A 23,231-nucleotide genomic window follows, 5' to 3' on the forward strand; every position below is an offset into this window, starting at 1 on the left:
CCTGCCCTGTTTGGAGCCCTGTTTCATAGGCCAGCCCCACTCCAGGGATTCCAGACCAGGGGGTTCTGGTCTCAGCCTCTAACCCCACTGTTAACCTGGCCAGGCTCCCTCCCACAGCCTTCGCCCCCTCCCTCAGAAAGGGATCCCCTCCTCCCCTCCCTCCTTCAGTACCCACACAAGCCAGTGATCAGCAGGAAGTTACTTGATCCCTCTTCCTGCCAGGCTTGGGGGAGGAATTGGGACTACCTGCTCCAGGCGGGGAAGCTGAGGCCGGGAGCTGGGAGATCTGGGGCTGAGGGCCCCCAGGGCACTGGAATCCAGAGATTCTAAGGACCACCTGGCCTAACCCACCGGGCCAAGTCCCATCCCCAGCGGAGCCCCACCCTGGCCGCCTGCCCGGGGCTTGACCTGGGGTGGGATCCGGTGGTCTAGGTTGGGTTGTGGCCTCTGGACATCCAGATCCCCGAGTGCCAGAGAGGTCCAATAGCTGGAGGCTCGGACCCCCTCCCCCGCGTCCTGGGCTGGCGGGCCAGGAATGTGCTAACAGCGCAGGTTGGGCCCTACCGGCCCACGAGGGCACCTGTGGACTTTGAGAGGGGAACCGGGTGGGGTGGGGTGGGGCGGGGCAGGACGGGACGGGACGGGGCGGGGCGGCTGCGCTGTGTGCGGGGCGGGCGGGGCCAGGCCAGTGGGGAGTGAGCCGGCCTGCAGGCTCCCAGCCACTGCTGCGCTGCAGGCTGCAGACTCAGGCCGCACCATGAAGCTGCCCCTCCTGCTCTGGGCCCTGCTGCTGCTGCTGCTGGCGACGGTCCCAGGCCCAGGCCCCGGGCCTGCAGCAGGTACGCCCTGACCCTGCCCTTCTTGCCTCTGTCTGTCTGTCTGTCTGCCTGCTGCAGCCAGGCCCAGGGCGGACACCCCTCTGCTCAGCCTCCTCCATCTGTCAGGCCATCTGGGACTGTACTGGGGGTTGTGAGAAGAAATTCTGGGGATCCTAGGGTCCAGGGGCTGCTGGCAGGATGGAGAGTCAGCTGTGCCCACCCTAAACCCGCTAGGAGCTGGGAGGTGCTGGCTGCCTGGGAGGGAAGTGGTCTAGAGGAGAGTGGTGGGCTCAGGAGAGCCCTTGGCCTGCATGAGGATGTGCTCACACGTGGAGGACCCCCAGTCCCACTAAGCCCCCTGTCAGGCAAGAGGAAGGATTGTGGGTCCTTATTAGGGTGGGGCTGAACCTGAGAAATCTGGGGGAAAACTCCTACTCCAGAGCCTCAGGCTGGACTGGGCTGGAAGTGACAGGCTCCCCAGCCCCCCACCCCACCCCTATCTCCCATCTTGGGTAAAAGCCACCACCCTTCTGCCACTTATCTCACTTACTGGCATCACTCAGCCTCCTCCCCCACTCCCTTGAGCCATCACATCCTCCCTCCTTCAATAAATGTTTATTGACGCTCTTGAGTGCCAAGCCCTGCACTGGGTGAAATGGGGTCACTGGGGTGGCTCGGGTCCAGTCCCAGCACTTGACTGGCCCCCTTTGATAGGGTCACAGGGAAAGGCCAGGTGGGACGGGTGATCCTGCCTTGGCTTCTGCACCCCAGCTCAGTCTCCACCCTCCAATCTGCCCAGCCACGTCCCGCCGCAGAGGGATGGATTCCCTGAAAATATGGCCCTGTCATAGGTCCCCATGGTGGTAAGAGCCTAGGCCTGATGTCCACAGCCCCACACCAAACCAGCCTCTCCTTCACACTGGCCCTGCTGGGCTCTCTGCTGGAGATGTCCTTCCACTCCCTTCAGAGGAAGGGAGCACCCCTTGCCCTCTCCCCTAAGGGTGGGGCTCCTTCGGGGGCCACGGTCGGTGAGCTGGTGCTGCCTGGCGAAGTGAGATGGAGCACGCCAAGCCCGGACATCAGCCCTTGCCGGGCCTCCAATGGGCCTCTTAGTAGCTACCTTCCCAGACCCCAGACTGTCCTCCAGGCTGTGTCTGTTGACCCTTCAGTGAATAGAGAAGGGTCCCCTGCCCACGTCAAGGGCTCAGCCACTGCTGGCCATCTGAGGCTGTGGTCTTCCAGGACTTGGTGGCAGAAGGTCATTCCTGCCCAGGGGGCTCCTCTTGATACTGCAAAAGTTTGTCTAGAGACATTTCCCCTTATCTCTTCTTGTTCTAGCTAATCATTCAAGCGACCGCTAGATCACTTGTACCAAGAATCCCTCCCCCACAGGCCCTGTGGGTTTCCACTGTGTTCCCTTGGTGGGTAGTGCGATCCTGGCCGGCATTCTCCTGGGGATGCTTCTCTCTAATGGACTCCAGGAAAATAAATTCGAGGCCTGCCCGTGGGGCAGCCAGGCACTCAGGGCCCTCCCTCTCCTCCAGGTGCCAAGGGGACCTGCTCCCACCGCTGTGGAGACCGGGATGGGCTCTGCTCCTGCCACGCGACCTGCTCCGGCCTGAACACCTGCTGCTCGGACTTTCGGGACTTCTGCCTGGAAATCTCGCCCTACTCAGGCTCTATGATGGGTGGCAAGGACTTTGTAGTGCAGCACCTCAACTGGTTTAACCCCACTGATGGTGTGATCTGCAGGTGGGAGGCCCGAGGGGCTCCCTGCATGCTGGGGACCCAGGGACAGCTGGCTGGTTGGGTCCCCCAGGGAGGAGGTCAGGAGCCCAGGCCTCGGAGAGGGTCAGCCCACCATGGCCCAGGCTTTCCTGCCACCTCCGGCCCCCCACAGGTTTAAAGAGAGCATCCAGACCCTCGGGCACGTGGACTCCTCTGGACATGTGCACTGTGTGTCACCCTTGCTGTATGAGACGGGCCGTATCCCCTTCACACTCTCGATGGACAATGGTCGCTCCTTCCCGCGTTCGGGCACCTGGCTGGCCGGTGAGCCCCAGCTTCCTGGGCCTCGGTTCCCCAACAGGGACTTTCCCTAGCGCTAATCTATGCACACTTTGCCTGCCAACCATGCCCTGCTTCTCTGGCTTAACCAGTCCCTTTGGAGGCGCGCCCGACCACAGGGGCGTGGGTTCTCCAGCTCCTCTCCCCACCCCCTGACGTCCACACAGGGGAACCAGCCCAGAGGGAGTGGGGGCTTCAGGAGTCCCCAGCCAGGCCAGGGGACGGGGGAAGCCAGGTGGAGACCTGGGCAACAGAGGGCAGCCTCTCCCATGGCCTCTGTCCTTTCCTCACTTGAGGGTCTGGGGGAGTCATTGCTCTAATGGGACTGCCACGTTTTATCCTTGGGAGGCACCCCCAGCTCTCAGAGCCCCTGGGCCTCGGGCCTCCGCTCACCCCTCCCCTCCCACCCAGTGCACCCCAGCAAAGTGTCGGAGACAGAGAAGAGCCAGCTGGTGAATGAGACGCAATGGCAATACTATGGCACTGCCGACACCACAGGAAACCTCACCCTGACCTGGCAAGCCTCGGCTCTGCCCACGGAGACTGTCACCATCGAGCTGTGGGGTTATGAGGAGACAGGTGAGGCCGGCCAAAGGCTGGACTGACGGAGGAGCTCTGTAGACCAGTAGGGTTGGGAGTTTGGGGCTTGCAGAGGTGGGAGAAAGAGAATTCCAGGTAGGGCCAAATCCCAGCTGGGGATCTCGAGCAAGAAAAGTACAGGCAAGAAAGGGGACTGGGTGGGAGTGGGGTGGGGGAGGGGAGGCTGGGGATCCCTAGCTGTTTGGGGTCCAGCTCCGGGAAGCAGGTATGGACATCCCCAGCTCTTGGAAACAGAAAAGCTTGCTCCGCCCATCCTCTCCAAGCCTCTGGACTGCTAGCCTGGCCTCGAGCATGGGCTGTGACCCTAGCGTGGGGGAGGAGGAGATGGTGGTCACTCGAGCCAGGGTCCTTGCTGGAGCAGCAGGGCAGGCCTTCCTATGGGAATCATCTGTTTATCTGTCCATCTGTCAGGCTGCTCTGTGCATGCTAGGGAACTGGTCCCTCTGCCTCGGGGCTCTTTGGAGGAGCCCCAGCGCTGAAAAAGGCCTTTTCTCCCTCAGGGAAGCCATATTCAGGGGAGTGGACAGCAAAGTGGTCATACCTGTACCCTTTGGTCACAAACATCCCCAACTCCGGCTTCTTCAACTTCACTCCAAAACCCGCACCTCAAAAATACCAGAGATGGGAAGTGGGTGCACTTCGGATCATCAACAGCAAATACTACGCGGGGGAGAAGTAAGGGCCAGTGGCCATGAAGAGGATGGGCTGGCGGGTTTGTCCGCGGCTCCTCCCCATGCTGCACAGGGAAGCCAGAGCTGGGGGTGGGGAGGGTGGGTGCAGCCCTCAGTGAGTGCGTGGCCCCCGCAGGGATGTGCACGCACTCTGGAGCAACGAGCACGCACTGGCCTGGCACCTGGGTGACGACTTCCAGGAGGACCCTGTGGCCTGGGCCCGCGCCCAGTGCCTGGCCTGGGAAGAGCTGGAGGACCAACTGCCCAACTTCCTGGAGGAGCTGCCTGACTGCCCCTGCACGCTGGCTCAGGCCCAGGCTGACTCTGGCCGCTTCCATGTAAGCCCCTACCCGGGTCAGGGCACGGGAGATGTTGGGGGCAGGTGGGGCCAGCTGTCCCCACTACACGCACGGTGGCACCCGCCCAGGAGGTGGGGTGGGGAAGTAGAGGCCCTTGGGAGGTGAGGCTGGGGTCCGAGGGTCCTCAGGGGTTGACTCCCAGCAAGGGGCTGACGGAGCCTGAGGCCAGCCCCGGTGACAGCAACATCCTGCTCTGTAGACAGACTACGGCTGTGACATTGAGCGTGGCAGCGTGTGTACCTACCATCCGGGTGCCGTGCACTGCGTGCGCTCCGTGCAAGCCAGGTGAGCCCCGCAGGGGGAGGCTGGGGCAGGGGGCAGGGCTGCGGGGCACGGTCCCCACAGCAGCCCTGACCCGACCGCCCCCCCCAGCCCCCGGTACGCCTCTGGCCAGCAGTGCTGCTACACGGCGGCAGGCACACAGCTCCTGACGGCTGACTCAACTGGTGGCAGCACCCCGGACCGTGGCCACGACTGGGGCGCGCCCCCATTCCGCACACCACCCCGTGTGCCTGGTCTCTCCCATTGGCTCTACGATGTCATCAGCTTCTACCACTGCTGTCTCTGGGCACCCGACTGCTCCCGATACATGCGGCGACGGCCCTCCAGTGACTGTCGAAGCTACCGGCCACCGCGCCTAGGTGGGTGCCAGCCGCAGCTGGGCCCCGAGCAGGGCCAGGCCAGGCAGGCCCACCTGACCCTCTGCTCTCCCCAGCCTCTGCCTTCGGGGACCCACACTTCATCACTTTCGATGGTGCCAACTTCACGTTCAATGGGCGTGGCGAGTACGTGCTGCTGGAGGCGACGCTGACCAACCTAAGGGTGCAGGGGCGGGCCGAGCCCGGGACAACGCCTGAGGGTGAGGCCAGGGCCCGTGGGCCCTGGGTGGCTCAGGGTCATCCCAGGAGGGAGGCTGGAGCTGAGCAGACAGTGTTCTGCACCTGCCACCCCAGGCACGCAGGACCGAGGCACAGGGCTGACGGCCGTGGCTGTCCAGGAGGGCAACTCGGACGTGGTAGAGGTCCGGCTGGCTGGCGGGGCAGGGGTCCTACAAGTGCTGCTGAACCAGGAGGTGCTCAGCTTCACCGAGCAGAGCTGGATGGACCTGAATGGTGAGTGAGACGGCCCGGGAGCTTCTGCGGGCCACTTGCACGCCGTTTCCCTCCCGCCGGAGCCGCCATCCCTCTCGCTGGCCCTGGGGTTCAGAGCACGGGTGCAGAGATGGAGGCCTCTCGCTATGATCCACATGCTGTCCCCACTGTGCCCAGCCTCGTGGTGCACCAGTCAGCCCCACCCCTGCACCCCACGCTGAGGGGCCCGGCACAGTGGACACATGCCCCAGCCCACGGCTGTCTGTGGGCAGATGAGACTCTAGGCCTCTGATAGCGAGGTGTAGCCAGGGGACCTGGTCTGATCTCATGCTTTCATATGGAGCCCCAGACACATGTGATCAGAACCCTGAGACGCCAGGACAGTAGGACTTGGAGCTGGAAGCTACAGTGATAGGAATCACCTGCGTCAAGGACACTGGCTGGCCCTGAGAGCTAAGGAGCAGCCTCCTGCCCGACCGCCTTCCCTGGTGGTGCTCCCTCAAGGAACTGAGCTAATGAAATGATTTGCGGCTGGGGTCGGGGGGGTGGGTACCTGGGATGGGCCCTGCTGCTGCTGAGGGTGCAGGGACCCTCAGGAAGGGTGGGGGCGGGCATGGCTGCTGCCTCCTCAAGGAGCGAGGACTGACAGGTGACCCCACATGCAGGGCCTCGGCATGAGGGGTCCCTTCAGAGCCTGGGCCCTTCATATTGGTGTGGGGGTCCCAGTACAGGTGTCGGCATGGGGTGAGAGGGTGTCCCAGCAGGCCCTGGGGACGCCCTCCCCTTCCCTGAAAGCCCATGGATGCTGACCCACTCATTCTGGGGCTGTGGAGTCCCAGCACGGTACCCTCAGTGGGCAACGCTGACCCCAACTCCACTGTGCCCAGGTATGTTCCTGTCGGCAGCTGCTGGGGACAGCGTATCCATCATGCTGTCATCGGGGGCTGGCCTGGAGGTCAGTGTCCAGGGTCCATTCCTGAGTGTGGCTGTCCTCCTGCCCGAGAAGTTCCTCACCCACACACGAGGCCTCCTCGGCACACTCAATGATGACCCCACGGATGACTTCACCCTGCGCAGCGGGAAGGTCTTGCCCCTCAGCTCCAGTTCCCGAGAGCTGTTCCGCTTTGGGGCTGACTGTGAGTGACCACGAGGCACGCACTGGGGGTGGGGGGGGGGGGACAGTCAGTGGAAGTGAAGGGGGGAGACTCCGGACTCTTGACCACCAGCAAGACCTGCTGCGTGTCTCCCTAGGGGCCGTGGAGAACGCCTCCTCCCTGCTCACCTATGACTCCTGGTTCCTGGTTAACAACTTCCTGTACCAGCCCAAGCATGACCACACCTTTCAGCCCCTGTTCCCCGAGGAGACCACCCCCAACCCCAGCCAGGCAACTGAGGCTGCTGAATTGTGTGGGGACAACCATTTCTGCAGATTTGATGTAATGGCCACTGGGAGCCTGAGTGTGGGCAATGCCACACGGATGGCCCATCAGTGGCACCAGCATCGTGTGCAAAGCCTGAAGCCTGGTGAGGGCGTCTGGGGGCACAGGCAAGGGGTGGGCACCTTATGCTGGGACAAGGCCTCCTAGGCTGGCAGCTGCCAGGGGGCAGGCAGCTGCCAGGGGGCAGGCAGCTGCCAGGGGGCAGGGTAGCCAGTGGCTTAAACCTGTGGTCTATTTCTGGTCTCCTACCCCAGTGAGATCCTGTGGCTGGCTAGCTCCGCCCCCCAACGGGCTCAAGGAAGGTATCAGCTACCTGATGGGCTCCACTGTCCACTTCCACTGCAATAGCGGCTACAGCCTGGTTGGGGCAGAGGCCAGCACCTGCCAAGCTGATGGCACCTGGTCCAGGCCCACCCCAGTGTGCCAGCCAGGTGAGGATGCCCTGCCCACCTGGCCCCCCCTACCCCCGCCCCCTGCCCCCCGCCCTCGGGCAGCCCTCACTGCTCTGCCCTGTCGCCAGGACGGAGCTACGCGGTGCTGCTGAGCATCATCTTTGGAGGCCTGGCAGTGGTGGCTCTGGTTGCACTCGTCTACGTGCTGCTGCGCCGCAGGAAGAGCAACATGTAAGACCCCACCCACCCAGACCTGGGTTTCCACCAGCAGGACCCTGGTCCATGCCCCTCCTTGGCTCTCCTAAGACTCTATGCCTGCTCTAGACAATGTCTCTGTTGCAGGGCCAGCTGGGGTTCACAGCCCTGAGGGGAACGCATCTGGCCGGCAGCAGGAGCCACATGGGGCCACCCTGGAGCCAAGACCAACCTCCCAGGAGAAAGCCCCAAACCTCTGAGAACATGCACCTCACTACTTTGCTCCTCAAATCCCTAGCACCATTCACCTGGGACCCCGGACAACCGATGCCTGAGCCTTTAATGCCCATGGACTTGAGGACTGGTGACCTGCTCTGTCACCTCAGACCTGGACACCCGGCTCTAACCGTGCAGTTCCCGAGACCAGCACCTGGTGCTCTAGCCCCTAGACTCCATACCCTTGAATTCTAATACCTGTCGCTAGAGACCCAGTACTCTGGCACCTGAAACTCAAATGCCAGTACCTCAGATCCCGTGTCTGATGACCCTGACCCCTGATATACTGAGACCTGGTGCCTCAACATGGGAGCCCTAATGCCCAGCTGCCTTGATTGCTGAACTTGCCCCAGCCTGAGTGGGAGAGGCTCAGTGTGTGGAGAGGCCTCAGCACACCCTAGTGGAGAGTCACTCTGAACTCCAGGCTTGTAATTCCAACCATTCTGGAATGTCACTTGAAATACCACCCCTACCTGTACCAGGAGAAAACAAACCTGTGGTGCCCCCTCCCTTGTGTCCTGGTGCTCATGCTGTGCTTCAGTTCCAGTTCCAGAGAGTTCCATGGTTGCCTTGTGGGGTCAAAAGCACCCAGAGCAACCCGGATCTCAGTCCTTCATCCACTGGCAGGCCACCTGGGGCATGTCCCTCCCCAGCCTGTCTCCATTTGAAAAGCAGGATTGTGAACAGTGTCTGTTTTGTGGGTTGAGGACAAAGGACAGTGTCATCATGGATGCCATGCCAGGTACCCAGGAGTTGGGATGGGCCAGCACAATCACCTGCCCCAGCACCTCCCTGAAGGCAGTGACTGGTAGTTCCCGGACCAGAGCCCATGTTCTGGGTCCCTGGGCACTTTACCCAGGAGTGCCCAGGAACTGGGTATGGAGCACAGGCCTCCTGCTACTGCTGCCCTCTTTGTGGTGAGGGTGCTGAGTGGGGGCCATGGGAGGGCCTAGGCCAGATAGGGTCAAGCTTGTATCATGGGTCTCAGAGAAAGCACAGTGGAGGGTGGGGTTGGAGATTGGTGCTCCCTGGTCCAGTCTCGTGGCTCCGACTGAGAGGTGGGGGTTGGGGGAATTTGCCCAAGGAAATGTAGAACCCTGGGCGAGAGGTGATTGGAAGTGTAGGCCCCCTTCACTGCGACGTGCAGTGCTGAGAGTGGCCACACGGGGGCAGCAGAGGGTAGGAACAGAGGTGGGAGGTGGAGGCTACCCAAGGTCCTAGGGGAAGGCGGTCTGTGTCTGCTCTTCAGCTGAGCCAGCTGTTGAAACCTTGGCTAAGGCTCATGCAAGCCCACCTCTGCATCTCTCTCTGCTGGGAGGGCCTCTCAAGTCACCCCCCAGTCTCAGGAGCACAGGTTTTCCAGTTGACACTGACCACCGGGGCCAGAACCCAGGCCTCCCCAATCTCTTAGACCTGCTCCTGGCCGACAGTCCTGGGCAAAGGTGGGAAACCTGAGTGGTAGGGGCAGGTGCCCTCTGGGGGAGGCAAGTGTGCACAATGGGGTACATTCAAAGGAACAGAGATGAGAGTGAGGGGTTGGGGATATCCTTGGGGAAGTGCCCAGGAGACTAAAGGAGGGAGATGGGGTGGACGCTTACTGCTCTCAGGCCCTACTCCCTACTACCTCACATCTCCCGGCTTCCAGCTCAGGGCAGGGTGGGGCTGAGGGCTGGCCCCTTGGCCACCGGGCAGGTACTTTCCTCTGCAGATGAGACAAAGCAAGGCTAGCCTCCCACCGACCTGGGTCCTCAGGGTGTCCCTGTGCCAAGCCAGGCTGGCTCGGCCAGGCACAAGTCAGCGGGTGACAGGTCAGTTTCCTGGTCAAAGCAGCCTGGACCTGTGAGAGCAGGCACACAAGGGTGGGCAGGTGCAGCTTCACAGCTCCCAGACCATGCCTGAAAGCATAGGTCAATTGTCAGAGATGTGATTGGTGAAAGAGGGCGTTCCAGGCAGAGGAACAGCCTGGGCAGAGGCTCAGAGGAAGAGAAGTGGAGTCTGGTCTGAAGAATAGTGACGCTTCTCCCACCAGGCAATGGTGGTTGGGCTTTATCCTAAGAGTAAAACATGGCCTCCCTTGGTCTTCCCGACATTTCTACATTCCTACATTCCTGTACCCTTCATTCATCCCTCCAGGTTGGGCCCTAAAGCCGCTTCCACCCTTCCCCAGCAGGAGAAGGGGTGCCCTGTCTGTGGCCCTGGCCCCAGACATCAGGAATTCCCAGTGCCAGGGACAGGCCAGGCTGGGAAGCCCCAACACCTGATGGGTTTTCCCGGGGGCCTGTAGGGAGTCGGGTACTATTGGGCCTGTGTGAGGGGAAAGATTCCATAGCCCCCACAGACTTCCTTTAGAGACATTAAAGCCAGGGAACCATTGCCTCAGAGAAGTGGTCTCCCCAAACCACAGTCCCGGGGCATCAGAACCCAATGGCCAGTCCCCTACCTTTTGTACTGGTCGGGCTCTGGAGCAGAGGGGGACAGGGGTAGTAATCCAGGGACTTAGAAACACAAGTGATGGGAGAGTCAGGAAGTCAAGTAGCTGGTGAGGCAGTAACACCCCTGGGCTGAGGGACAGAGCAAAGGGTGCCAGAGCCAGGCCTAGGTGTTCACAAGAGTGGGAACCACATGAGCCCACGGGCCCTAGCAGGGGCCACAGGACTAAGATGGGGGAAGTGTCTGCTTCTCCTCCTGCCCTTCCATTAACTGAACTCAGGGCCAAGGAACAGATACAGCACAGTGGGGAGCAGGACCCCTTCCTTAGCCAGGCTGGTTCCTCCCACAAGCCCTGGGGTGACTGAGTGCCTACTCTGCACCACTTCTGTCCTCAGAGCTCACAGTCCAGTGGCTGCTCAGAGGGGAAGGGGTGCTCAGTGCAGCACATCTCCGGAGTGGGAGATCAAGAGGTGCTTCCTGGAGGAGTCCCATTTCAGCCGAACTTAAAAGGACAAAAGCCATTCGGGGAGTGAAGTTGAGTAGGTGCCTACTAGCAGCAGAGGAGTCCACAACCCCCCAGGTGCCTCGTCAGGGCCGCATGCTGCACTACATTTCCCAGCCTCCTTTGCAATTGGGGGTGGTCACGTGACTGAGTTCTAGCTTGTGCAAAGCCAGCAGAAAAGGGCAGGACACTTCCAGGCCTGAACCATAACACTCCCCACTGGTACCCTTCCAGGATCTCTCTGCTGCTCCCTCTGATGCAAAGGTGGCCCTGGCCCTGGGACAAAGTGGGTCCCCAGCATGTGGCAGGGAACCCTCTCCCTCTGTCACCGACCTGCTCACCGGAACTGCTACCATCCAGTACTGCTACCGGAACAAGGAATAAACTTGTGATTAAACCTTAATACATTTTTGGGGTCCATTTGTTCCAGCCGTTGGGTTCTCTATACACCAGAGGCAGAGGTGCGAAAAGATGGCCTTACACTTTTCATTACTGTTGAAAATAAATGCTATAGACACGAAGGGGCACCTGGGTGGCTCAGTCAGTTAGGCATTCGACTGTTGGTTTTGGCTCCGGTCACGATCTCACAGATCATGAATTCGAGCCCCACATCAGGCTCTGCGCTGACGATGTGGAGCCTGCTTGGGCTTCTCTCTCTCTCCATCTCTGCCCCTCCCCTGCTTGTGCACTCTCTCTCTCTCTCTCAAAATAAATAAACTTAACAAAAACTAAAAAGAAATTAAGAAAAAAACCCACCTCAAACAGATACACCAATGTTCATAGCAGCGTTATTCACGATAGCCAAAAAGTGGAAGCAACCACGTGTCCATTGATGGGTGAATGGGTAGAGAAAATATGGTCCATCCATATAGTGGCATGTTATTCACATGCTGTAACATGGATGAGCTTTAAGAGCTAATACTTGGTGAAATAAGCCAGGCACAAAGGGACAATACTGTACAATTCCACTCATATGAAGTTCCTAGAGTCATCAAATTCACAGAGACAGACAGTAGAACAGAAGTTACTAGGGACTAGGGACTGGGAAGGGGGAGCGGGGAGTTAGTGTTTAACGGGGACAGAGTTTCAGTTTGGGAAGACCACAAAGTTCTAGAGATGGGAGAGGGGGATGGCTGTATAGCAGTGTGAACGTGCTTAATGCCACTGGACCGGCCACTTGTAAACGGTCAAGGTGATTAACGTTATGTATTTCTGTATTTTACAATTAAAAATAAAAAATTCAAACAGAACAGTTCACTTAACGAGTCCCCAGTTTGTGGGCATTAAGCTGTGCTCAGTCTTTTGCTTCCACAAACACTGTTGTGCCTTGTAAATAAGTTCAGGTTGACTCAGAGGAGAAATTCACACCAGAGGATTGACTGGTTCAGCAGTGCGTGCATTTTCCTCCTTGAGTTGGGCCTCGAGTTGTGCTCGTTGACACCACCAACCTACTGACGGAGCCTAGTCCTCTACACCCTCATCAGCATAAGGAGCCTTTGCATTTTTCACTCTTTGCCAGATAGACGAAACGTGTTGCGAGGCCCACTGAGCTTTCCCTGAACGACATTCCCAGAATTCCCTTCCATGTGTGTTTCCAGGCAGGGTAGACCACAAGAGAGATTTCCATGAAAGATTTACAGTGGGGAAATGAATCAGCAAGGTTGTTCACAGCTCAGACTCATCAGGGCTTATCTGCTGACTCAGCTTGTCGGCTCCAGCAGAGGTCATGGGTGCAGCTGTTCCACTTGTCCTCAGGCCACCTTGAGCTTCCCCGACTCCTGGGCCAGATGTCTGACAAAGGGGTCCAGCTTCTGCAGAAAATCTTCATCGCCCTTGGCAACAAGAAGGGTCTTGGGTTTCAGCCAGTCCGTGTGGGTTCCAGTCAACTCCTGGGTTACCAGCTAGTTCTGGATCCTCTCCTCCACTTAACGCCAACTTTTCTTCCAGACGCTCGGCCACATGGACCTCCAGCTCCAACATCAGGTGGAAAACAACAGCCTTACAGAGACTCCTTGGCCAGCTCCCATAGTTGCAGGGTCTCTGATGGAACCCTGATAAATAAAATTTAAGTTGTAGGCAAGAAAGCTCAGGGTACAGCCCAATGAATTAATCCAAAGTGAACATGCCCAGTTAACTACCACTCAGGTCAAGAAATTGCACAGTACCAACCCCTGACCCGCCACCATTTTCTGTCAGTCACTGCCCTCCCCCTCCTTCCCAGGTTAGCCACAGATTTCTCACACCATAAAATAGTTTTGAGCGTTTTGTAATTTACATAGATGGAATCATAGAGCAGATCCTCTCTTATGTCTGGCTTTTTTGCATGTTTAAAAGATTCAATCATGTTGAGGTATGAGGCTGCACTTGACTTTTTTTTCCTGAGTATTATTCCCTCAAATGAATTTGTTTATCCATTTTCCTGCTGAGGTACACTGGGTGGGTTTCCAATTTGGAGCTATAAGGGCTAGTGCTGTGAACATTCTTGTATGTGTCTTTTGATGCGTACACATATAAATTTATGTTGGGTATGTTCCCAGGAGCAGCATTGCTGGGCATGAGCTACGTGTGTGGTAGCTTCAGCAGATAATACCCACTTTCCAAAGTGATTTTACCAATTGACATTCTCACTGGCAGCGTATGATAGTTCCATCTTGCCATATCTGTGCCAACACTCGGTATTTTCAGTCTTTTTCATTTTGGTGACTCTGAGAGGTATGTTCTGGCAGCACACTGTGAACTTCTTTTGCGTTTTTCTGACACTAGTGAAGCAATACATACCTTTCATATGTTCATTGGCCATCTGGAGCACCTCTTCTGTGAGGTGCCTATTCGAGTCCTTTGCCCATTTTCTGTTGGGTTACCTGAGTTTCTCAAATTGACTTATAGAAATTCTTTTTTCTGGATAAGAGTTTGCTGTCAGATGTAAACACTGTAAATATTCTCCCACTATGTGAGTTGCTGTTTTAATGCCTTTATCTGTTTTGAGGATGTCTGTTGTTGAACAGAAATTCTTCACTTTAATATAGTCCAGTTTATCAAGGCTTTTTCTTTATAGTCAGTTCTATGTCCTGTTTAAGAACACTTGACTACTCCAAAGTCACAAAGCTGTCCTATGTTTTCCTATGAAAGCATTATTGCTTCATACTTCATAATTAGATCTGCAAGCCATCTGGAATAGATTGTGCACGGTGTGAGGTAGGAGGGGTCAGGATACACATTCTTCACGTGGATATCCAGTTGACTCAGTACCATGTGTTGAAAGAGCATCCTTTCCCCTCTGCACTGCTGTGGACCTTCTATCAGAGATACGGTAACTCTCTGTTCTGTCCTATTGCCCAGTTTGTCTTCTCACCAATACCAAATTGCCTTACTTACCAGTTATATAATTACTTAATTGCGTAGCTCATTCTTGATATCTGGTAATGTGAGTTCTCCATGTAGGTTATTCTTCAAAATTGCCTGGGCTAGTCTTGGTTCTTGCTGTTTCCGTACGAATTTTAGAATCAGCTTACCAATTTCCACAAAAAAGTCTTCTAGGATTTTTATTAGGGTTGCGCCAACTCTATGGGTGAATATGGGGACAATGGGCGTCACAACATTAAGCCTTCTAGTCCATGAACATAGTATAATTCTCCATTTATTTAGGTCTTTTTAAATGCTTTATTTATTTTTTGAGAGAGAGAGTGAGATGGGGGGGCGGGAGGTGCCAAGGATCTGAAGCAGGCTCTGTGCTGACAGGCTAACGCAGTGCAATGTGGGCTCAAACTCATGATCTGAGCCGAAGTCGAACTCTCAACAAACTGAGTCACCCAGGTAACCCTATTTAGGTTTTTTTATATTCTCTTGATTCTATTTTATAATGTTCATTGTAGAGGCCTTTCATACTGATGTTAGTTTCATTTTTAGGCTTTGATTTTGTTTATGCTTTTATGATTTCTGTTCCAAAAGATGTTTTGGGGGCACCTGGGTGGCTCAGTCAGTCAAGTGGTTAAACTTCTGACTTTGGCTCAGGTCGTGATCTCATGGTTCATGAGTTGGAGCCCCGTGATGGGCTCTGTGCTCACAGCTCAGAGCCTGGAGCCTGCTTCGGTTTCTATGTCGCACTCTCTGTGCCTCTCTGCCGCTTGCACTCTGTCTTTCTCTCTCTCAAAAATAAGTAAACATTTTAAAAAATTATTAAAAAAAATAATTTGTGGCTGGTATGTAGAAATACCATCGGTTTTTTGTGTATTTTCCTTGATTCCAGCAATTGTGTTAAATTCGCCTATTTCTAATGGTTTATCTGTAGAGGAGCTATAGCGTTATGCTCTCCTTTCCAATCCTTATGCCTTATTTTTTTTCCCTCACCTTATTACACTGGTGAAAACTTACCTTACACAGATGAAAGGAAATGATGAAAGCTGGCCATGCTTATCTTGGTCTCAAAGGGATTGAGCCTTCCATCTCAAAAAAAAAGGCTTTTTGTGTTTTACCATGAAGTATGATGTTTACTGTAAGGTTCTGCAGCTGTGACTTATCAGGTTAAGGAGGTTTTTTTTTTTCAATTTACAGTTAGTAAGGGTTCTTATTGTGAGTGCAAGTTGGGAAATTTTATCAAACTCTCTTCTGCATGTATTGAGATAGTCAATCCTTTTTTTTTTTTTTTATTCTGTTAGGCTATTAGCGCAATGAATTGCATTGCTTGATTTTCTCATATTCGACCAATCTCGCACTCCCAGAATAAACCCAAATTGGGAGTGATTTGGTTTGCTTGTCTTTCATTTAGGAACTTTTGCATTTCTGTTCATGAATGAAATCACCCTCTACTTTTCACTGCTCGAAATGTCTTTGTCAGATTTTGTTCTCAAGATGACGCTGGCCTCATTTAAAGCCTTGGGCAATGTTTCCTCTTTTCTGTTCTCTGGAAGTTTGTGTAAGACTGATGTGTTTCCCTCCATCAGTGGTGGGAAGAATTCACAGAGGAAGCCTTCTGAGCTGAGTTATTTACTTTGTCCCTGTGGGGGTCTCACTGTTTTTATTGGCCACGCTTACTCATGAGTGAGGTTAAGCAACTTTTTCTATGTTGAAGCGGCCATTTGTAGCTCTCTTTCTGTGGTCTAATGTGCATCTCTCTACTGGATACTTGCTCTTTGATATTAAGTACTTAAGTATGTAAGTATTAAAGAAACCAGCCCCTTATATTTTTTGTACTGAAACGATTTTTCCCAAGTTTTTCCCTGGTCTTTTCTAATTTATTTTTATTTTTTATTTTTAAGATTTTTCTTTAATTCCAGGGTATTTAACATACAGTGTTATATTAGTTTCAGGTGTACAATATAGTGATGCAACAATTCTATACATCACCCTGTGCTCATCACGACAAGCACGTTCCTTCCTGCCATCACCTAGTTCCTCCACCCCTCCACCTACCTCCCCTCTGCTAACCACTCTTTTGTTCTCTAGAGTTAAGAGTCTGTTTTTTGGTTTGTCTCTTTTTTTCCCCTTTGTTCATTTGTTTTGCTTCTTAAATTCCTCACATGGGAGAAATCATATGGCATTTGTCTTTCTCTGACTTATTTTGTTTGGCACTATACTCTTTAGATCCATTCGTGTGTTGCAACTGTCCGTTGGTCTTTTAAGATGTTTTCCACATCAAAATTTTTACTTTTTCTGTGTTCAAATGTATCTTTTTTTTTTTTGTTTTTTTGTTTTTTTCTTTCACAACTTCTTGATTTTATGCCAGGCCTGAAAAGGCTTTCCCCACTCTAAGAGTATAAATAAATTTCCCTGTATTCTTTGTGTTAAAAAAAATTTTTTTTTAATGTTTATTTATTCTTGAGAGATAGAGAGAGACAGAGAATACCAGGGGAGGGGCAGAGAGAGAGAGAGAGGGAAACACAGAATCTGAAGCAGGCTCCAGGCTCTGAGCTGTCAGCACAGAGCCCAACGTGGGCCTCGAACCCACGAACTGCGAGATCATGACCCGGGCCAAAGTCAGACACCTAGCCGACTGAGTCACTCAGGCGCCCCTGTGGTTTTGTTTTTGTTTTTGTATTTTGTTTTATATTTATATGGTTTTACTCTTAAATCTTGATCTGACTGGAATTTATTTTGATGTAAATAAAAAGGCAGGGATCCCCCTTCATTATTTGCCTAGATGGCTACCCATTTGGTCAGATAGATATGGCTAATAATCTTTTTCTTACTGCTTTGAAATGCTCCTTGTCTGCTAGAGACAAGATTTCCGTATTTATTTACATCTCTCTGTGGAGTTTGTATTGTGGTTGATTTCTTAGCTTTATTCACATGCTGCTTTAACAGCATATGCTTAACAGCTGCATGTTTAATAGCTGTATGCTTATAATTTGTTTTAAAATTTGGTGGATTTGTTTACTTAATTTTTAAAATTGATTTCTAATGTTTATTTATTTTTGAGAGAGAGAGAGAGACAGAGCACAAGCAGGGGAGGGGCCGAGAGGGAGACACAGAAACCAAAGCAGGCTCTGAGCTGTCAGCATAGAGCCCAATATGGGGTTTGAACTCACAAACCACAAGATCATGACCTGACTGAGGTTGGACACTTAACCACTGAGCCACCCAGGAGCGCTTTGTCTTTGTTTAATCAAGAATGGGTGTTGAATTTTGTCCAATGCTCCTTCAGTCTCTATGGAGATAAATAAGCCTGTGACTTTTCTCCCTGGGTGAAAGATAAGAGGTAAGAGTAACACTCATACCAAGAGAAGACCTTCCTGGCTGTGCTGGTGTCGACACCACTGAGATAGGCAAGATACGTTATTGCTTTAATGTGTTGCTAGATTCTCTTTGCTAATACTTTCTTTAGGAACTTGGGATTGAGTTTCATAAACACAATTGGCCTGTGGCTTGCTTTGGCAGGTTTGAGGTCAGTGCTTTGCTGGCATCATAAAGTGAATGTGGACCTTTTCCTTCTTGCTCCTCATTGTGGAAGCTTAACTGGCAGGACAGGTCTCTGGCCTTAGTGGCAGGACACACTTCACCTGAGGAACTTTCTAGAAGGGTGTTTGAGGTAGGCTAGTGTTCCTGCAATGTTCTTAATTTTTTCAATGATCATTGACACATCTAGATCTTTGCCCCTTCTTGGATCTGTTTGTCATTGAAATTTAAGCTTGCCAGATTTAGCAGATAAAAAGTATAGGAGGTTCAATTAAATCTGAATTTCAGATAAGCAACAATATTTTCAGTATGAGTATGTCCCACATATGGCACCCCTACTTACGTTGTCCTAGAAAGTAATTTATTTTATCAAAGTTGCCAGCTTTATTTGGACGAAGGTGAGTGATCTTTTATACTTTTTTAAAAAAAATATTTATTTTTTAGAGAGAGACAGAGCACGAGCTGAGGAGGGGCAGAGAGAGAGGGAGACGAGAATCTGAAACAGGCTCCAGGCTCTGAGCTGTCAGCATAGAGCCCAACTCAGGGCTTGAACTCACAAACCACAAGATCATGATCCGAGCCAAAGGCAGATGCTTAACTGACTGGCCCACCCAGGCGCCCCAGGTCTTTTATACTTTTAACTTTCTCTATATCTTAGCTAATTTCCCCATTGTCATTTCTTCTTTTGTGTATTCACACTTCTTTCATTTATACTGTAGGCAGTTGAATAACATTTTCTGACCTGTTTTTCTGATTTCAAATTTATCAGTCTCTCCTTCAGTTGTTACTGAACCTCTCCTCTTGCTTTCCTGATTGTTCTGATTGTTCCTGCACTAAATTTCACTTAGATGCTTTATTCATTTTGATTATTATTAATGCAACTGTTTAAGGCAATGAATTTTCCTTTGATCCTGCATTAGCTATAGGCTCTAGGGGCTCATCTGTACTCTGCCAATGTTATTTTGAAGATACTGCAGCCCTGGTTTCTTTCTTTCTTTTTTTTTTTTTTTTTTGAAAGTTTATTTATTTATTTTGAGAGAGACAGAGAAAGCGTGAGCAGGGGAGGGGCAGAGAGAGAGGGAGAATCCCAAGCAGGCTCTGTGCTGGCAGAGCAGAGCCCTCGTAGGGTTGAACTCACGAAACCGTGAGATCACGACCTGAGCCGAAATCAAGAGTCGGACGCTTAGCCGACTGAGCCACCCAGGGACCCCAACCCTGGTTTCGATTTCTCCTGTGTAACAAGATGTGTAAAGAGCCAGCAGTAAGAATCCCTTGCTGGGCTGGGAACGGGGTGGCTACCTGGCATTACTGGTAGGTGGGATGTGAGCAGGGGCTGGGCAAGTCCCTGAGGGTGGGAGGAGCAGGGAGGGAGAAGAGCAGGCTTCCTCCAGGAGCAGCAGGAACAAGGAGGAATCCATGCTGCCTCGTGGCAAGATCAGGTATGCACCTTCCAAGGCCCATCATTGTCTGAGTGGGGAGCAGATAGAGGCAGTGGCAGCAGCAAGGAGGTGGAGAAGGATAAGGAAATGGAGGCAGGGCTGAGCCACGCAGTCGGAGAGAGGAAACTGGGTCACTGGAGGGGGAGAGGTAGACAACAGAGAGCTTCCGGTTGCCTCAGAGCTGGCTTCCAGTTTGGTGTGTTGAGTCCGAGGTACCTGTGGCCCTGGCTGGTGTGTGGGTATGGGGTCTGATGACCCAGAAACCTGAGACAGAGCTAGGATGGGGACCCATCAGCTCATGTGTGGTAACTGAGCCTCAGGGAGAGACCCATTGGGCCCATGAGAGCCGGGCCTGGGACTTTTGTTAAGCCTCAAAAGCAGTGTAGAGAAGAGAAGCTCCGTCATCCTTTCTGGCTGTGAAGTTCAGTGAATGATGTGCTAGAGCCATCGGGATGGTGGCCAAGGCCAGCCTCTGGATCCCACTAGGTCAGAAACGCCCCCACTCCTGCTTGTCTGAGCCCACTTTTTCTGCACCCCTGACTCCTGAGCCATAGCCGCCCTTCCCTAAAGCCTTCTTCCCACTCCCTCCCAAAGTCAGACTCTAGGAGGAGTTGCGGCCCCCAGGCTGCCTGGGTGCAGCAGTGAACGGCCCCGAGGTCCTTTCTCTTAGAGTCTGCCAGAATACCCCTCTCTGTCCTCCCAGTCAGGCTCAGATCAGAGACTTGCCCCATCCAGCCCTCTCTCCCTGTTTGTGGTCAACTAACAGTCCCCATCCCGATCCCTAGCACGTTATATGCCAAAAGTGCCTTTGTGACTGAGTTAAGGATCTTGAGACAAGAGAGCATTCTGGAGTATCTGGATGGGCCCTATATGCCCCACAAGTGTCTTTACACACTTCCCGAGGGTGCCTTCTCCACCCAGCCCTGCTCAAAGCAGAGGGAGACTTCCACACATGCAGAGGAGAAGGCCACATGACCTCCCCACAGACGGAGCACCTAGTGTGATGTGGCCACCAAGGGACACCAGCAGCTGCCAGAAATGGGCAGAGGCAGGAAGGGTTCTCCTGAGAGTCCCCTGAGGGAACTCGTCCCTGCCTTCCCCTTGCTTTCGGCCCCAACATCTGATTTCAGACTCCTAGCCTATGGGAGCATAGATTTCTGTAGTTGGAAAGCACTTCATGGTATTTTATCTCAGCAACCATGGAAACAGTACCTACTCCTGCCCTGCTTGGCCAAACTCCAGAGCAGGGTGGGAGGCTGTGGCTCAGCGGTAGAGCTGATCCCCAGAACCTGCCAGGTGGAGGTCTGCCCCTGAGGGACATTTGGGCGACACTCAAGTGCTCCCAGGAACCGGTGTGGGGTAAGACCCCCCAGGTCAGTCCAGCGAGGCCCCTCCAGGACAGGCAGCCCACCCAGCAGCTGGCAAAGCCCTTCTCAGCAGTGGGGGGCTAATGGGTCCAGAACAGCAGTTCTTAACTGGGGATGATTTGGCCAGTGGTGCTGGTAGCAGGTGCTGCTGCGTTTAGCGAGCAAAAGCCAGGGATGCTGCTCAACATCCCACAATGTGGGGACAGCCCCCCGACAAAGACTATTTCACCAAAAATGTCAACAGTGCTGAGGGTGAGAATGGGGCCAATGGAGGGGGCTGGGGGCTGAGGTGGGGTCCCAAGTTCTACTTCATCCAGCCTTTTCCTGGCACACGGGACAAGATCCAGAGATGGTCCTAAGGCCTGGCAAGACTGGGGGGCAGACGCCCCCAGGCCACAGCCCTGCCTTCCCACTGATAGGCCCCAGGCAGGCACACTGCAGAGGCCCAGCAGCGGTGGCCTGGGCAGGACCAGCCAGTCTCTAGGCCTCGGTTTCCACACCTTCACGGTGGTGTGTGGTGAAGGGCTGTAAGAGCTGTGTGTGTGCTAAGGGTCCCTTCCCATACCTACACCCCAAATCATGCCGAGGTCCACCCTCCTCTTTAATCTTGGACTAGAGGGTATACAGATGGGGAGTGGGGCAGGTGGGGAGGGAGAGTGGGCCACGGACCTGAGTGAGAGGTCTAGGGGAAGCTTGGGGGGCCAGGGCAGGGCCACATGGGACTCTGGGAGAGGGCTCAGTCCCCACAGTCGTCCATCTTCCAGCCTGTCCCCACCTCTTGCAGCCCAGGCTGACCCTCCACCGAAGGGTCCAGATCTTGCTTGGGTGCTGGGTCCCACAGCCAAGGCCAGCCTGAGCACACACTGACGGTGGGTCGGATTGCAGCTGCCAGAAGCAGTCTCCTCAGTAGCCCGAGGCCTCCCCACCTTTCCTTGGGTCCGCTGCTGCATACACACAGGCCCCGTCCTGGGACACGGCCTGGACCACGTTCAGGAAAAAGGGCCTCATGGTCTGGTTGTGGCCCTTGTCCTGGAGCCCCTTCTGCACCTCCTGGAGAGGAGAGAAGGCCAGTGCACAGGTGAAGGCAGCTTAGCAACACCTGCAGAGGGGGCAGGGCCCCGGGTAGAGGTCTGACAGCCCCAACGGGGAAGGCAGGACTGGGCACCAGTGACGGTGAGGATGTGAGGGTGCTAATGCAGACTCATCCGTAGGGCGAGGAGCCTGTGACCTCCCACCAAAGGTCCCAGTCCCAGTGGAGAAGCCAGGCTCCAGGGAGCATGGTGGGGAGGATGTCACCCAGGTCAGAAGGAGCTAGAGACGCAAGATCACTTCTGTCCTGGATCTGAGGATACCAGGGGCCTAGCTGCAACATCTGAGGAATCCAGCGGCTTTGGCAGAGAAATGGCTTATGGGGACTTACGCTGCGAGACCTCTAATTTTGAGGACCTTGAGAGCAAAGCCTTCTTAAGGCAGAGCTTGGGACCTTTCTCAGAGTCCCAGCTCCTCCATACATAGGAACTGCCCAACTGAGGGGTGGGGAGTGCCCAGGGGCCCTGGGGCACAGAAGAGGAAAGATCTTGGCACCAGCAGTCAGGCTACATAGGACCTTCTATCTCAACACTGACATGAGAAGACCAGAGATCCTGGTTGCCAAGAACATGGTAAACTTCTTAGGACCTCAGGCCCTGAAAGCTTAGGGCCCCAATGGTTGAGGAATCAGCTGGAGGAAGGACTCAAATTTTCAGATACCATTTTCTCTGAAGATCCATGAGCCCAAGGACACTGACCCCCAGGCTAAAGGCACTAGTGATCCTGAGGGTAAGGTGCTCAGAGCATGTGGCTCAGGTCTGAGACAGTGAGTCTATGGAATTTGAGCGTGTCAGAAATCCAGGCAGGTGTAGGTTTCTAAGAACTGAGTACCTTGCCTTAGGGTTATGGCGCTTACACATTTACCAGTCTGTAACTTTTACACAGATCCTGGAGTGTAGAGGCCTGTGCTACTCAGGCCCCACATTTCCACTTAGCATTTTGGACCAACAGACTAAGGACCTTAGCCCACTGACCCTAGGTGCCAGTCACTTCTATTTACAAAGACCTTGATGTTCTACAGTCCCCAAGACCGGGGCCTCCAACCTGATGTCAGAGTGGTAGGGCGAGGTCTCCAGAGCACCATGTCCTTGGGTTATGTTTCTCTGCCTGATGCACCAATTGCCCAAGGTCCTTAGATTTGAAGGCTGAGGTCCTCATAGCTGAGGCCACAACAGGACCTGTGGTCATCAGGGACTCTGTTCCTTAGCATCTAGTGGCCAAACTCCAAGGCCCTCAGAAAGGAGGACCCTTCTGGCCTTTAGTCCCTGGCCTTGGCTATGATAATCCTTGGAGACTCAAGGTTTCCACCCAGGGTCTAGGATTTTCTCCATAGAAGGCCCTGGAGGTATAGCCAACACTCAACCTCTCCAAGAGAGCTGAGGATCTTGGCCTTATGGGTTGCTGGATTCTCTGAGATCTCAGAGCACAAGGTCCTCAGGGAGTTGATGTTCACAGAGTGAAAACCTCAGTTAAGGGTCAAGGAGGAGGGCCCAAGAAGATGAGCCCTGAGGGCATACTCACTGTCCTTCTGCCATGGGGAGGACCCTATACAGGGAGGGAGCTCCTCGGACTCTGAGAGTCCTTAGTCTCCAGCCCCCAAGACCA

At 54.0% G+C, this 23,231-nt stretch overlaps 2 protein-coding genes across 3 annotated transcripts in view; one reads left to right on the forward strand and one right to left on the reverse strand.

Moving 5' to 3' along the window:
- The first annotated feature begins 689 nt into the window (after nucleotides 1-689).
- On the forward strand, nucleotides 690-11,232 carry SUSD2 (sushi domain containing 2). Of its 2 annotated transcripts, XR_006210070.1 has the most exons (16): nucleotides 690-839; nucleotides 2,363-2,570; nucleotides 2,719-2,870; nucleotides 3,297-3,464; nucleotides 3,986-4,160; nucleotides 4,293-4,494; nucleotides 4,715-4,800; nucleotides 4,888-5,156; nucleotides 5,231-5,374; nucleotides 5,469-5,627; nucleotides 6,494-6,742; nucleotides 6,858-7,130; nucleotides 7,300-7,476; nucleotides 7,566-7,668; nucleotides 7,780-8,650; nucleotides 11,075-11,232. XR_006210070.1 is itself a non-coding variant. In XM_042962726.1 (15 exons), the coding sequence occupies exons 1-15, from the start codon at nucleotides 758-760 to the stop codon at nucleotides 7,802-7,804; spliced, it is 2,472 nt and encodes an 823-aa protein (XP_042818660.1). In that variant the 5' UTR covers nucleotides 690-757; the 3' UTR covers nucleotides 7,805-11,232. The 2 variants fall into 2 exon arrangements, 1 of the variants encoding a protein (XP_042818660.1); XM_042962726.1 differs by having other exon boundaries at nucleotides 7,780-11,232.
- Nucleotides 11,233-20,795: 9,563 nt separating this feature from the next.
- The window catches only part of GGT5 (gamma-glutamyltransferase 5), a 30,906-nt gene continuing 28,470 nt past the window's right edge, over nucleotides 20,796-23,231 (reverse strand). The window contains exon 12 of the mRNA XM_007092310.3: nucleotides 20,796-21,587. Coding sequence (XP_007092372.2) covers nucleotides 21,441-21,587 — 147 coding nt within the window. The 3' untranslated portion in view covers nucleotides 20,796-21,440. The remainder of the gene's footprint in view (nucleotides 21,588-23,231) is intronic.

The sequence above is a fragment of the Panthera tigris genome, chromosome D3 (assembly GCF_018350195.1).
Source record: "Panthera tigris isolate Pti1 chromosome D3, P.tigris_Pti1_mat1.1, whole genome shotgun sequence".
NCBI classification, from domain to species: domain Eukaryota; kingdom Metazoa; phylum Chordata; class Mammalia; order Carnivora; family Felidae; genus Panthera; species Panthera tigris.